The sequence below is a fragment of the Panthera uncia genome, unplaced genomic scaffold (assembly GCF_023721935.1).
Source record: "Panthera uncia isolate 11264 unplaced genomic scaffold, Puncia_PCG_1.0 HiC_scaffold_178, whole genome shotgun sequence".
NCBI classification, from domain to species: domain Eukaryota; kingdom Metazoa; phylum Chordata; class Mammalia; order Carnivora; family Felidae; genus Panthera; species Panthera uncia.
In genome coordinates this window covers 23,871-36,308 of record NW_026058448.1, presented here as the reverse complement: position 1 = coordinate 36,308, position 12,438 = coordinate 23,871, and the positions used below count along the sequence as shown (strand labels likewise).

Sequence of the window (12,438 nt, the reverse complement as noted above, 5' to 3'; positions counted from 1 at the left end):
GCTGGCATAGGGAATATCCAGAAGACCCAAAGACACTTTTATTAATACTTACATGTATACCCAATCACCCATAAGTACTGAGGGTCTTCACTACAAGCTACAGTGAAAGAACATATGTGTTAGGCTGAAGATCCAAGTGGGCCTCCTGCTCCCACCCCTGCATAAATCATAAAGGATGCCTGTCCCCAGCCACACATATGGAGGTAGAAGAAAAGCAAGACACCAGTGGAAGGCCCTTTCCTTTGGCCTTTTTATCCACCTAAACACAGAGCGGATGAAGGAGAAAGATTAAAGCTTTCATGCCTTTTAATGTGTGGAGGACTCACCTACAAAGAGCTGGGAAGTGTGTGGGCGGGGTGGGCTGCACTGGCAGGAGGGTGAAGTAATCCCTCCCTAAACACTTGCCTGGAACAACTTAGTACATTATCTTTTAATTTTCCCAGTTACAGTGTGTATAAGAGCAAGTACCAACTTAATCGTCTTTATGTAGTCCTTGCTCAGTAGTTTATTGGATATAAAACATGCCCAATAAATATATGTTGAGCTAAAATAGAATATAATTAAAATTTGCAATAACTTACTTTTTTGAGCTATGTGGCCAAAAAAAATGTACAATGAAATGGAAGTTTTAAATGTTCTCTTCTTTAAAAAAAAAAAAATAGCAACTACAAAACAGCTTGGTGGAATTTGGAAAACCATGGAAGATGAACCCTGGAGATGGAGCATTTTATGGCCCTAAAGTAAGTAGACCCTATGCCTCAAAAAGAGTAAAATTTAAAGGAAAAGTAAAAGCTGTCTTTAAGTAAACACCATTTAATTTACAGATTGATATAAAAATCAAGGATGCTATTGGCAGATACCATCAATGTGCTACAATTCAGCTGGACTTCCAACTACCAATGAGATTTAATCTTACATATGTTAGGTGAGTAATTGAATATGATAAATAATGTAGTACTAATATGCTAATTATTTGTCATTTGAATATTAGCAATATAAAAATAAACATTAATATACAGGCTAGTGAATGTCTAGTAGTATATCTGCAATATACTCATTTTTTAAAATTATTTTTTAAGTTTTAAAGTCCAGTTAATTAACATAAATGTAATATTAACTTCAGGTGTACAATATGGTGATTCAACACTTCCATACACCTGGTGTTCGTCACAAGTGCCCTCAATCCCCCTCACCTATTTAACCCATCCACACTCTTCCTTCTGGTAACCATCAGTTTGTTCTCTATAGTTGAGAGTATGTTTCTTGATTTGCCTCTCTCTCTTTCCCCCACCTTTGTTCATTTGTTTTGTTTTTTAAATTCTGCATATGAGTGAAATCATATGGCATTTGTCTTTCTCTGACTGACTTATTTTGCTTAGCATAATACTCTCCAGCTCCATCCATGTCATTGCAAATGGCAAGATTTCATTCTTTTTTATGGATGAATAATATTCTATTGTGTGATTTTTTTTTCTTTATCCATTCATTGATTGATGGACACTTGGGCTGTTTCCATAATTTGGCTATTGTAGGTAATGCTGCTGTAAATGTCAGGTTGCATGTATCCCTTTGAATTAGTATTTTTGTCTTTTTGGGGTAAATACCTAGTAGTCTGATTGCTGGATTGTAGAGTAGTTCTATTTTTACCTTTTTGAAGAAACTCCGTACTGTTTGCCAGAGTGGCTGTACTAGTTTTCATTCCCACCAACAGTACAAGAGGGTTCCCTTTTCTCCACATCACCAACACCAATTGTTTCCTGTGTTATTGATTTTACCCATTCTGACAGGTGTGAGGTGATATCTCATTGTAGTTTTGATTTGCATTTCCCTGATGGTAAGTGATGTTGAGCATCTTTTTATGTATCTGTTTGCCATCTGGATGTCTTCTTTTGGAAAAATGCCCATTCATGTCTTCTGCCCATTTTTAAACTGGATTATTTGGGGAGTTTTTTGTGTTGAGTTTTAGAAGTTCTTTATATATTTTGGGTACTAACCCTTTATTGGATATGTCATTTACAAATATCTTCTCTCATTCTGTAGGTTGTCTTGTAGTTTTGTTGATTGTTTCTTTCACTGTGTAGAAGCTTTTTATTTTGATGTTGTCCCAATACTTTATTTTTGCTTTCATTTCCCTTGCCACAGGAGACCTATCTAGTAAAAAGTCTAATACCAATGTCACAGAAGTTACTGACTGTGTTCCCTTCTAGGATTTTTATGGTTTCAGGTCTCACATTTAGGTTTTTAATCTGTTTTGAATTTATTTTTGTGTATAGTGTAAGAAAGCAGTCCAGTTTCACTCTTTTGCATGTAGCTGTCCAGTTTTCCCAATACCATTTGTTGAAAAGACTGTCTTTTTCCCATTGGATGTTATTTCCAGCTTTGTTGAAAATTAATTGACCATATAACTGTGGGTTCATTTCTGGGTTTTCTGTCATGTTCTGTTAATCTGTGTGTCTATTTTTGTGCCAGTACCATACTGTTTTGATTATTACAGTTTTGTGATAAAACTTAAAGTCTAGAACTGTGATGCCACCGGCTTTGCTTTTCTTTTTCAAGATTGCATTGGCTATTCAGGGTCTTTTGTGGTTCCATACAATTTTAGGATTGTTTTTCTAGCTCTGTGAAAAATGCTGTTGGCATTTTGACAGAGAGTGCATTAAATGTGCAGACTGCTTTGGAAGAACAGTATTTGTTCTTCCAATCCATGATCGTGGAATGTCTTTGCATTTCTTTGTGTCTTCTTCAGTTTCTTTCATCAGTATTTTATAGTTTTAAGAGTACAGGTCTTTCACCTCTTTGGTTAAGTTTATTCTTAGGTATCTTATTGTTTTTGATGCAATTGTAAATGGGGCTGATACCTTAATTTCTCTTTCTGCTGCTTCATTATTGATGTATAGAAATGCAACAGATATCTGTACATTGATTTTGTATCCTGTGACTTTACTAAATATATTATCAGTTTTTACTATTAATATTATCAGTTCTAGCAGGTTTTTGGTGGTGTCTTTCAGGTCTATATATAATATGTCAACTGTAGAAATCCATTTTCCTTATTTCTTCAGTGTCTTTGACAACTGTTCAATATAGTACTGGTGGAGTAAGCCATAGTTCAAAATCAAGTTAATTTTTAAAAATTATGATTTGCAAGATTGCTTGTAAACTGATATCAGCCAGTAGTTTAGAATAAAAATAAGTTGACTTATAATGGAAATAGTGATCTATTATAATTTTGCTTTTTCCTACATAATGTACTTCATTTCCCTTTGGTTTGTATTATTATTTCTAATAAGTGGCACATTATAGGCTTAAAGATGATTTATGAGGAAATCGTTGTTTTACCTAGTTCAGGAAAATAACTTTTAAATATAAGATAAGAAGATAAAGTTATTACTGAATCTTAAGAAAATACATAAATGTATAATTTTCATTTTTAGTAAGGATGGAGATGATAAGAAGAACCCTGTGATCATTCATCGAGCCATTTTGGGATCAGTGGAAAGAATGATAGCCATTCTCTCAGAAAACTATGGGGGGAAATGGTAAGTGATATGGAGAAAAAAGCTATATGTCTATTATTCTTTTTTTAAAAAGTTTATTTATTTTGCGAGAGGCAGAGATTGTGAGGGGGTAGGAGCAGAGAGAGAGGAAGAGAGAATCCCAAGCAAGCTCCGCACTGCCAGCACAGAGCCTGAGACACAGGGCTCGAAGTCACAAAACCGTGAGATCATGACCTGAACTGAAACCAAGAGTCAGACACTTAACCAACTGAGCTACTCAGGCGCCTTTTATTCTTAAATATCATGTCTAACAAGATAAGATTACTATGAAAAAAATGGTGGCTCCTGCCTTATAATTAGCAAGTATCCAAACAGCAAATAATCAATTCTTATTGAATCTTCCAGATCAGGAAACCAAAACAAAGAAAACAAAGGCACAATGACTTAAAACTGCATCATTTGCCTTTTTGGGAACTCGGTACAATTAAAGAGTTATCTTTATCAATTCCAAGCCCTTCAAAGATCTAGTTGCATCTGGACACTGAGAGTACCACCTCTTGCTGTACGACCATCCCTCCTTCAGTCCATGTTGTTTACCTAATGGGGGCGCCCAGTCAACGTTAGAAGAAAAACATTTAAACCTGGTTCACAAATGGCTCTGAACAATACTTTGGCACAAACCTAATAAGGCCAGACAGCTACTGTAGCACGGTGCCACTTAGGGATGACATGTGGAAGGGAAATGCCCTCAAGTGCAGGAATTTGAGTGGTACATCTCTTAGTCCTCTTCCTCTGGAAGGAAAAATGGCCAGAGGTATAGGTTTCCACTGATGCATGGGCTCTGGTTACTGCTCTGGCCACAAGCTCAGAGACTTAGAAGTAATTGGATTGGAAAATAGATGACAAGTAGATTTAGGGGAGAGGAATGTGGATATTTGCTCAGAATAGGCCATGAAGTTGGTGGTGCCCAGTCCAAACCTGAGGAGTTTAATATTCAAATATAGGAGGACCCATTCTGTGGTTACCATCAGCTTCCATCTTCCCCTAGTGACCACTCAGTGGTTCATGAATGAAGCGGCCACTAGGGGATATGGGTTCAACAACACGAGCCTCACCAAGTTCCGTCTGGCTATGCCTCTTCCGAGGATTCAATCTGCCATCAGTAGTGATCAATCCTGATCGCCGGTATGGAACCATAACCCAGGGGAAAAGTCAGCTTTCTGGATCCTTTTCATCATGCAAGGACCAGTGACTTCTCCTTGCTGGCAAAGATACCAACTCTGGATTTTGCTTAGCTCTTCTTTCCTGCCATACCTCTGACAACAGCACCATATAAATACTTACTGAGCCTTGACTGTCAGAAACACAATAATCCTTCTGACCATGGAAGTAATTTTTTAGCAAAAGAAGTAAGTCACTGAGCTGAATTGTGGGATTCGCTACTAGGGAATTGCCATATCAGCAGTCAAGGCACCAGCTGGCAGACGACATGTCTTGTGATGGCATGTCCTATGGCATGTGGAAATGCTACAGCCCAGCAACCACATGGGACATCTTTGCCTCCCATCTATGTTTAAGAAATTAGGGGCACCTGGGTGGATCAGTCAGTTAAGCATCTGACTTCAGCTCAGGTTATGGTCTCACAATTCATGAGTTCAAGCCCCACATCCAGCTCTCTACTCTCAGTGCAGAGCCCACTTCGGATCCTCGGTCCCCTTCTATCTGCACCTCCTCCACGCTCTCTCTCTCTCTCTCTCTCTCTCTCTCTCTCAAAAATAAATAAACTTAAAAAAAAAAAGAAATTGAGATCTGCTGTTAGTGCTTAGTTCTATTTTAGTCCTGTTCTGCTGTCACTGGGCACAGTCCCTGCAGCTCCCACCATTGACACTGGGCCCTGGATGCTACTGCTGGCGTCACTGCCTCAGGTCCCTCCCAAAGCTCCATGTCTCTGCATCACCCTTGCCAGAACTGATTCCCTATAGTACCTCCCTCCATGTGCCACTCTGTCCCAAATCAACATGCCATGCCTGCACATGCCAGGTCACAGGCCTGGACTCTAACATGTCTAGGGAAGCTGGGAAAGCAAATTTATGAGCAGGCAATACAAGGTGGGAAATTCTCCAAGCAGAGGGCTCATCCAAAGGTCCTGGGAAACCAGAGTCTGTATATATCCCTGAGGTTTTATTTGTGACCTTAGAGAAATGTACTCAGGTATCATGGGGTGTCCAAGCTGTTGAAGTTACAGATAAGCCAAAAACATAGATATGAGTATCCACGCTACCTAAGTATGAGTTAACATGTCGATATTTCTTTCCAGTTGATTGTTTTAAATAGTTTTAATGTAGGTGGGAGATGGTGGTGTCTTGCTCTCAAGTAGTGGTGGTGAAAAGAACTAGTGGAATCAGGAGATGGTGCCATGCACTCAGTGTGCTGTCCTGCATTGCCCAGACTCAGGGCACAGGCTCTTCAGCTCATCAGTCAAGAGTTCAAGACACGTGCCAGAGTTGCGGTGAAAACCTCCCCAAGATCTCACAATAGCAATGGTTAAAATGTGGCTCCCCTGGGGATGGGGTGGGGACAGAGCTGTCTTTCTGTGTTTTATCATGTGTATTATTATTGCTTTATCATGCATGTTACTTTGCTTTTGTAATTTAAGAATAAATATATAAATGTGTATGTTCATAAAGTGCCACCAGCTAATAGTCCCCACTGCATTTACTTTCACCTTCAAACAAAATACTGATGAAGAAATATTTCCCACAATAAACAATACTTAGGGGCGCCTGGGTGGCTCAGTCGGTTAAGCATCCGACTTCAGCTCAGGTCATGATCTCGCGGTCCGAGAGTTTGAGCCCTGCATCAGGCTCTGTGCTGACAGCTCAGAGCCTGGAGCCTGTTTCAGATCCTGTGTCTCCCTCTCTTTCTGACCCTCCCCCATTCATGCTGTCTCTCCCTGTCTCAAAAAAAATAAATGTTAAAAAAAAAAACCAACAATACTTATACCCAACTTCCTATATACATATACACACACACACACACACACACGTATATATGTGTATATATATGTATATATATATGTGTGTGTATATATATATGTACACATACACATACACATATATGTATAATATATATATTTTTATTTCACTTTGAGATCATTATAGATTTATAGGTAGTGGTAAGAAGTAATAAGAAAGGTCCAGCATACCCTTTCCCCAGTTTCCCCAATGGTAACATCTTACAAAACTGTACAGTATCATGACCAGGAAATTGACTTTGATGCAGTCCACCAGCCTTATTTAGTTATTTAGGTCTTCCCAGTTTATGTGCATTTCTGTGTATGTGTGTGTTTAGTTCTATAAAATTTTATCAGGGTACCCAGCATCAGTCAAGATATAAGACAATTCTGTTATTTATGAGGATTCCTTGTGCTACCAATTTATTGTTCCATACCTTCTCCCCCACCCCCTTCATCATCCTGTGACAGCCACTCATCTGTTCTCCAAAATCTCCATGATTTTGTCATTCCAAGAATGTTACATAAATGGAATCATACAGTGTGCAAACATGTTGGGTTGGCTTTATTCATGCACTGGAGTTCCCTTGAGATCCATCCAACTTGTTTCAAGTATCAGTGGTTGGTCCCCTTTTATTGCTGGTAGTGTTCCATGGTGTGGAGGCACCCATGTGACCATTCATCCACTGAAAGAAATTTGGAGTGTTTCCAGTTTGGGGCTATTCTAAGCAAAATTGCCATGAACTAATATTAGTGGGAAGGTTTCTGGGTGAACATGTTTCCATTTCTCTTGGGTGAGGGCCTGGGAGTGCAGGCCTCTAGTGTAACCAGTGGTACAATAAGTGATGGTTAGTCCTTCCTCCCAGCTGCTCCCCTGTTCTTCCCTCCCTGTCCTACCATAATCCCTAGCTTCTCCTCTTGTCTACGCTGTTCCTTTTTAGCTCTCTGTATAGAGGTTTAGTTTACTTCCATATCACTCTACTGAATCTGCTCTCTTGTGAAGTCTTACTTATAAAGAAAATCTTTGGTTATTTTTTAAATCACATAACAGATGATCATCATTAGATTTTGAAAATATATATTTTATATATTTTTCAGGCCTTTCTGGCTATCTCCTCGTCAGGTAATGGTCATCCCTGTGGGGCCAACTTGTGAAAACTATGCACTTCAGGTAAAATCAGAGACAATATAAAGTACATAATAATCTCGGCATGTAGTCTGTGAAGGTTATTGACTTGGAATATTTTTCATACCTTAAAATACTGCATAACTAATACATTACTTTAACCACCCACATTTTCAGTAATTGAAAGTAACATCTGAATCATGTCTGTGTAGCTGGATTAAAACTATTTTATTTCTTAATGTTTTTGAGATTGGGATTTTATTTTTATTTTTGTGTTTTTGAGAGAGACAGAGGGTGAGCACGTGGGGTGGGGGGAGGGGCAGAGGAAGAGAGAATCTTAAGCGGGCTACATGCCCAGCACAGATCCTGACTCGGGGCTCAATCTCATGACCATGAGATCATGATCTGAGCTGAGATCAAGAGTCAGATGCTCAACCAAGCCACCCAGGCACCCCAAGAAATTGGGATTTTAATACATCTCTCATACTTAAATTATTCTTTTCCACATGGCTCTGTTAAGGAAGATACTTATGTTATCTATTGCCACATAAGTTAATTCCAAACCTTAGCAGCCTGAGACAATATTTATTATCTCATAGTTTCTGAGAGTCAGAACCTGGGAGCAGCTTCACTGGGCGATTCTGGCTCAGTGCCCCTCACAAGGATGCCAGTGGTGCTGTCAGCCAGCCAGGGCTGCAGCCTTGTGGCTCAATCACATCATTGTTGGAGGCTTCAGTTCCTCACCACATGGGCTTTTCCAAAGGTTTCCTGAATGTCCTCCCAACATGGCAGCTGGTTTCCCCAGAGGGAGTGATGTTAAAGACGTGGGAGCTGAAGTCTTTTAATCTCCAAAGTGACACACCCTCACTTCTGCCCTTCTCTGTGGTCACATCGAGCAACCTGGTACAAGGTGGAGGAGGTGACGCAAGGTGTGAATGCAAAACGCGAGGATCCCATGGGTCCTCTCGGAGGCTGGCTACCACAAATATTGTAATAATGAAAGTGTTTCATTTTCTTGTAGGTATCCAATGCATTTTTTGAAGAAGGATTCATGGCTGACGTTGACTTAGATCATAGTTGTACACTAAATAAGAAAATACGAAATGCGCAGCTGGCTCAGTATAATTTCATTTTGGGTAACTTAAGTTTAAATTTTATCAAATGCTTGTTTTTTCACTCTAATTCTAAAAAACAATATGGTATAACTATGTGAATATAGTATAACTACATGAGTATGGTATAACTATGTGATTAAGACAATTTGATTGTTACGTATGCACCAAGAACAGTCCATGGTGTTCTTGGTTAGTTGTTAGTATTACTAGCAGTAGTTAATATCGCAAACCAACAACAACAAAAAAACGTGAAAATGATTGCATCAGTAGAATTACGCTCTTTGTGTGTCAGCCATGTGACAGGCCTCAAATATTCTCCTTTGCTTTTCTGATTTATTACAAATCTTTGGGATTAAACTAATGAGTGGGAGAGAGTCCAAATTTAAGATGATCAAAAGAAAAGAATTTAAGTGAAAAAGTGTCCTGAAGGCATATGAGTACTTGGATGAGCATCTAAAATTTTGACTTTAAAATGAGTCAGAAATCAAGAGAAACTGATACCGTATTCCTCCAGGCATGATACTGTTATCTCAAGTTGAAAGATTCTGTAGAAGGTAAATACACATAGTGTTGTCCTATCAGCCATTTGTCATTGAAAGTATTTGTGTATTAGGTATTGTGATGTTTCAGTCAGGCTCCTTCTGGTGACAGAACTCTCACAATGACTTAGACAAAGACAGAATTTATTTGGAAGTGTAATGAAGTACCTCATGACATGGAAGGTAGAATTAAATAGCCAAACCATTAGAAGACTAATTGGAGCAAGCTGGTCAACTAAATCTCTTCATTTCTGGCCCCTACTTTGCTCTGGGTCTTTATGTTTTTCTTGAATATCTACTTTATTCCCCTTAACTGGTGACCTATTTCTTCCTTCTACATGACAAGAAACATGCCAGCAGATTCTGGCATCATCCCACTAAGGGGCACTAGAGAGAAATTATTTTTACCTACATTTCTGAAAATTCTGGTTGTCTGGTTGGGCATGGGTCTGGTGCCTCCCCAGATGCCATATGGAGTCAGGGGGTCTGTAAGATCTCCCTGTTCTGATTTGTACCCTAAGACCACAATATATGTTCTTGCAAGTGGACAATAAGGAGAAGGGGTTAGAAGTCATTCCTCTTTGAAGGGTTTACTATCAGACGATGACCTCATGGTCATTAGACTGATAATTAGTGATTAATACTGAAGAAGAACTCAATAAGATGTGTCATGTGACTGTTGACTTAATATTTATTATATCATTTATTTAAAATAGGTTTATTTCCCTTTCTTTTCCACAGTGGTTGGAGAAAAGGAAAAGACGAATAATGCTGTAAATGTTCGAACAAGAGACAACAAAATTCATGGAGAGATTTCTGTAACTTCTGCCATTGATAAATTGAAGACTCTCAAGAAATCACGTACACTAAATGCTGAGGAAGACTTTTGAAATTCTTCCTTGTTCTTGCTTCTATGTAACCTTGTTTTGAACCCTAAAAATGCATTTTTCTTAATTATCTTTAGTACTTCTGAGAACTTTTGACCCACTGATGGGCTCAGTGAGAAAGGAGACAATGAATGAGTAGCTGATATTAAAAGTTTAATTCTTTAATGTCTCTGAAGCTAGTAAGAGGACAAGCTTGGGAAATTCTTAATTTCCTAAATGCCTTGAAAGACTTAAATGGGAAAATATTATTCATTGAAAGAGGGGAAATACTGGGATATGAAGATTATGAGATATTATTGCTGAGACTGGGTTTTCAAACAATAGGCTTCAAATAAAAATCTGCAAAGCTTTTTTAAATATAAGGGATAATCTTATTTTCTAGTAACATTACACCTCAGGTATTTTTATGGTTGTCTTACTAAAGTTCACATTGAAACTTTATCTCCAAAATTGGAATCATCACTTAACTAACCAACAACCTTAAAACAAGAAGCTAGTACTAAATACTGGATTACTGACCAAGGACTCTGAACTTCAAATTCAGTGTTGTGGAATCTACTGTTGTTTGCAGTATAGGTTAAGAGTTGCTGTTTGAATGCTTCTAATTGAAAATCGAGCCTTATTCATCTGTAGAAAAAATAAATTCCTATATAGAATGCAGCACACAGTGTTTCCAGTATTTCAGCCATTGGCTTATAAGTAAGCAGCTCCCCTAGAGTTAAATTGCTTTTTTGATGAGATGATGTATTACTGATTAACACATTCGGTTAACCTTAAAAATAAAACTGTCGGTTATTTTTTATAAGTTTTTTTTTTAACGTTTATTTATTTTTGAGAGAGAGAGAGAGACAGAGTGCAAGCAGTGGGGGGAGGGACAGAGAGAGAGGGAGACACAGAATCCGAAGTGGGCTCCAGGTTCTGAACTTTCAGCACAGAGCCTGAGGCGGGGCTCGAACTCAACGGAGTGCGAGATCATGACCTGAGCCCAAGTCGGACGCTTAACTGACTGAGTCATCCAGGTGCCCCAAAACTGTCAGCTATTTTATCAGCAGAAATGGATTCTTTCGGGAATAGCAGATAATTATAATTTGGGACATTTTGCTATGGCAAAACCATACACAGGAGAGAGGGCTGTTTTTTTATAGAGCAAAGGTGGGAGGCGGAATTGGGAAGGACTGCTATAATCAAAAAATCCATTGGAGTAAACTGGGAGCTTCAACTGTAGTGGCTTTTCTTTAGTGAGTTGTGACTGCTTCTCATTGGTGGGGCTGTTGCAGCAAAGAGAAAATCTTCCTCTTGCTGGGGTAGCAAGGTATAGGTTCTTCCTGTTGGGAATGCAAGGTGCCTCTCTTGCAGTTGGGTGTGTAGTCCATTAGGAGTGGTAGGGCATAAGAGCTGGCCCTTCTGGCCTCCTGACTCCATCTTAAATACAGTTCCCTTTAGTCAGTTTCACAATGTAAATGGAGTTTTGCTTTTAACTGAAAGGAATACCTTACTGCTCAGAACAGGATTGAAATAGCTTTATGCCAATAGAGAATTTAGCTACCAATCAAGAAGTATTCATTGGGTGCTTATTTGGCTAGGTGCTGTGCAATTCAAAATAAATTGAAGACATGCTCTCTCTTCTCAACACATTTATTATTTAGCATCCTGAACAGTTAAAAAACAAAACTGCAATTTATATCAAACCTGTATAGTGCTGAAAGGTGTGCAAATTGTGTGATATAATTTTTAGGGTAATATTTATTAAGGTCTTATTGTGTGCCAGCCACCATTCAATATACTCTTTTCATTCATCGAAACTGGCTAGTGAGGGAATGGGGAGTCAGAAGGCCCCCAAAAGAATCTCGTGCCAGGTGGGTAGAAAAGGGGAACGCAGGTCAGCAACACAGGACAAAGAACGCTGTGACACAAATAGGTACAGTCTGCCTTCTGAGCACGCAGGGAGCCAAAGTCCTGGGGTGCAGCTCCCCTCCCCAAGGCTGGCCTTCACCAGGGAGGGGCTCATGCTTTGGACCCTCCTTTCACATCCCAGGGTTCTTGTCCCAGTGCTTCTGGACCTGAATCCTTGACAGGTATACTTACTGTCCTCTCCCAGGCTCTGAGGAACTTTCTGGAAGTAATGTATGTCTTTAAGGAGTTGGCTAGTGATGAAACCAACAGCTGACCAGAGATGCTAGCTGGGCACTGATCAGGTCGGCAACACAGGGAATGGGGGTCCTTTTGGGGCTGCCTGGCACACCCTGGGGGTCACTTCCCCA

General features: G+C 39.3%; 1 protein-coding gene across 1 annotated transcript in view; it reads left to right on the top strand.

Annotated features, from left to right (window-relative positions):
• Positions 1-10,972, top strand: part of LOC125917384 (threonine--tRNA ligase 2, cytoplasmic) — a 63,047-nt gene extending 52,075 nt beyond the window's left edge. Inside the window, exons 14-19 of the mRNA XM_049623597.1 lie at positions 663-740; positions 825-925; positions 3,435-3,539; positions 7,609-7,681; positions 8,658-8,772; positions 10,032-10,972. Of these exons, the coding sequence (XP_049479554.1) occupies positions 663-740; positions 825-925; positions 3,435-3,539; positions 7,609-7,681; positions 8,658-8,772; positions 10,032-10,180 (621 nt within the window). The 3' untranslated portion in view covers positions 10,181-10,972. The remainder of the gene's footprint in view (positions 1-662; positions 741-824; positions 926-3,434; positions 3,540-7,608; positions 7,682-8,657; positions 8,773-10,031) is intronic.
• The last annotated feature ends 1,466 nt before the right edge of the window (positions 10,973-12,438 follow it).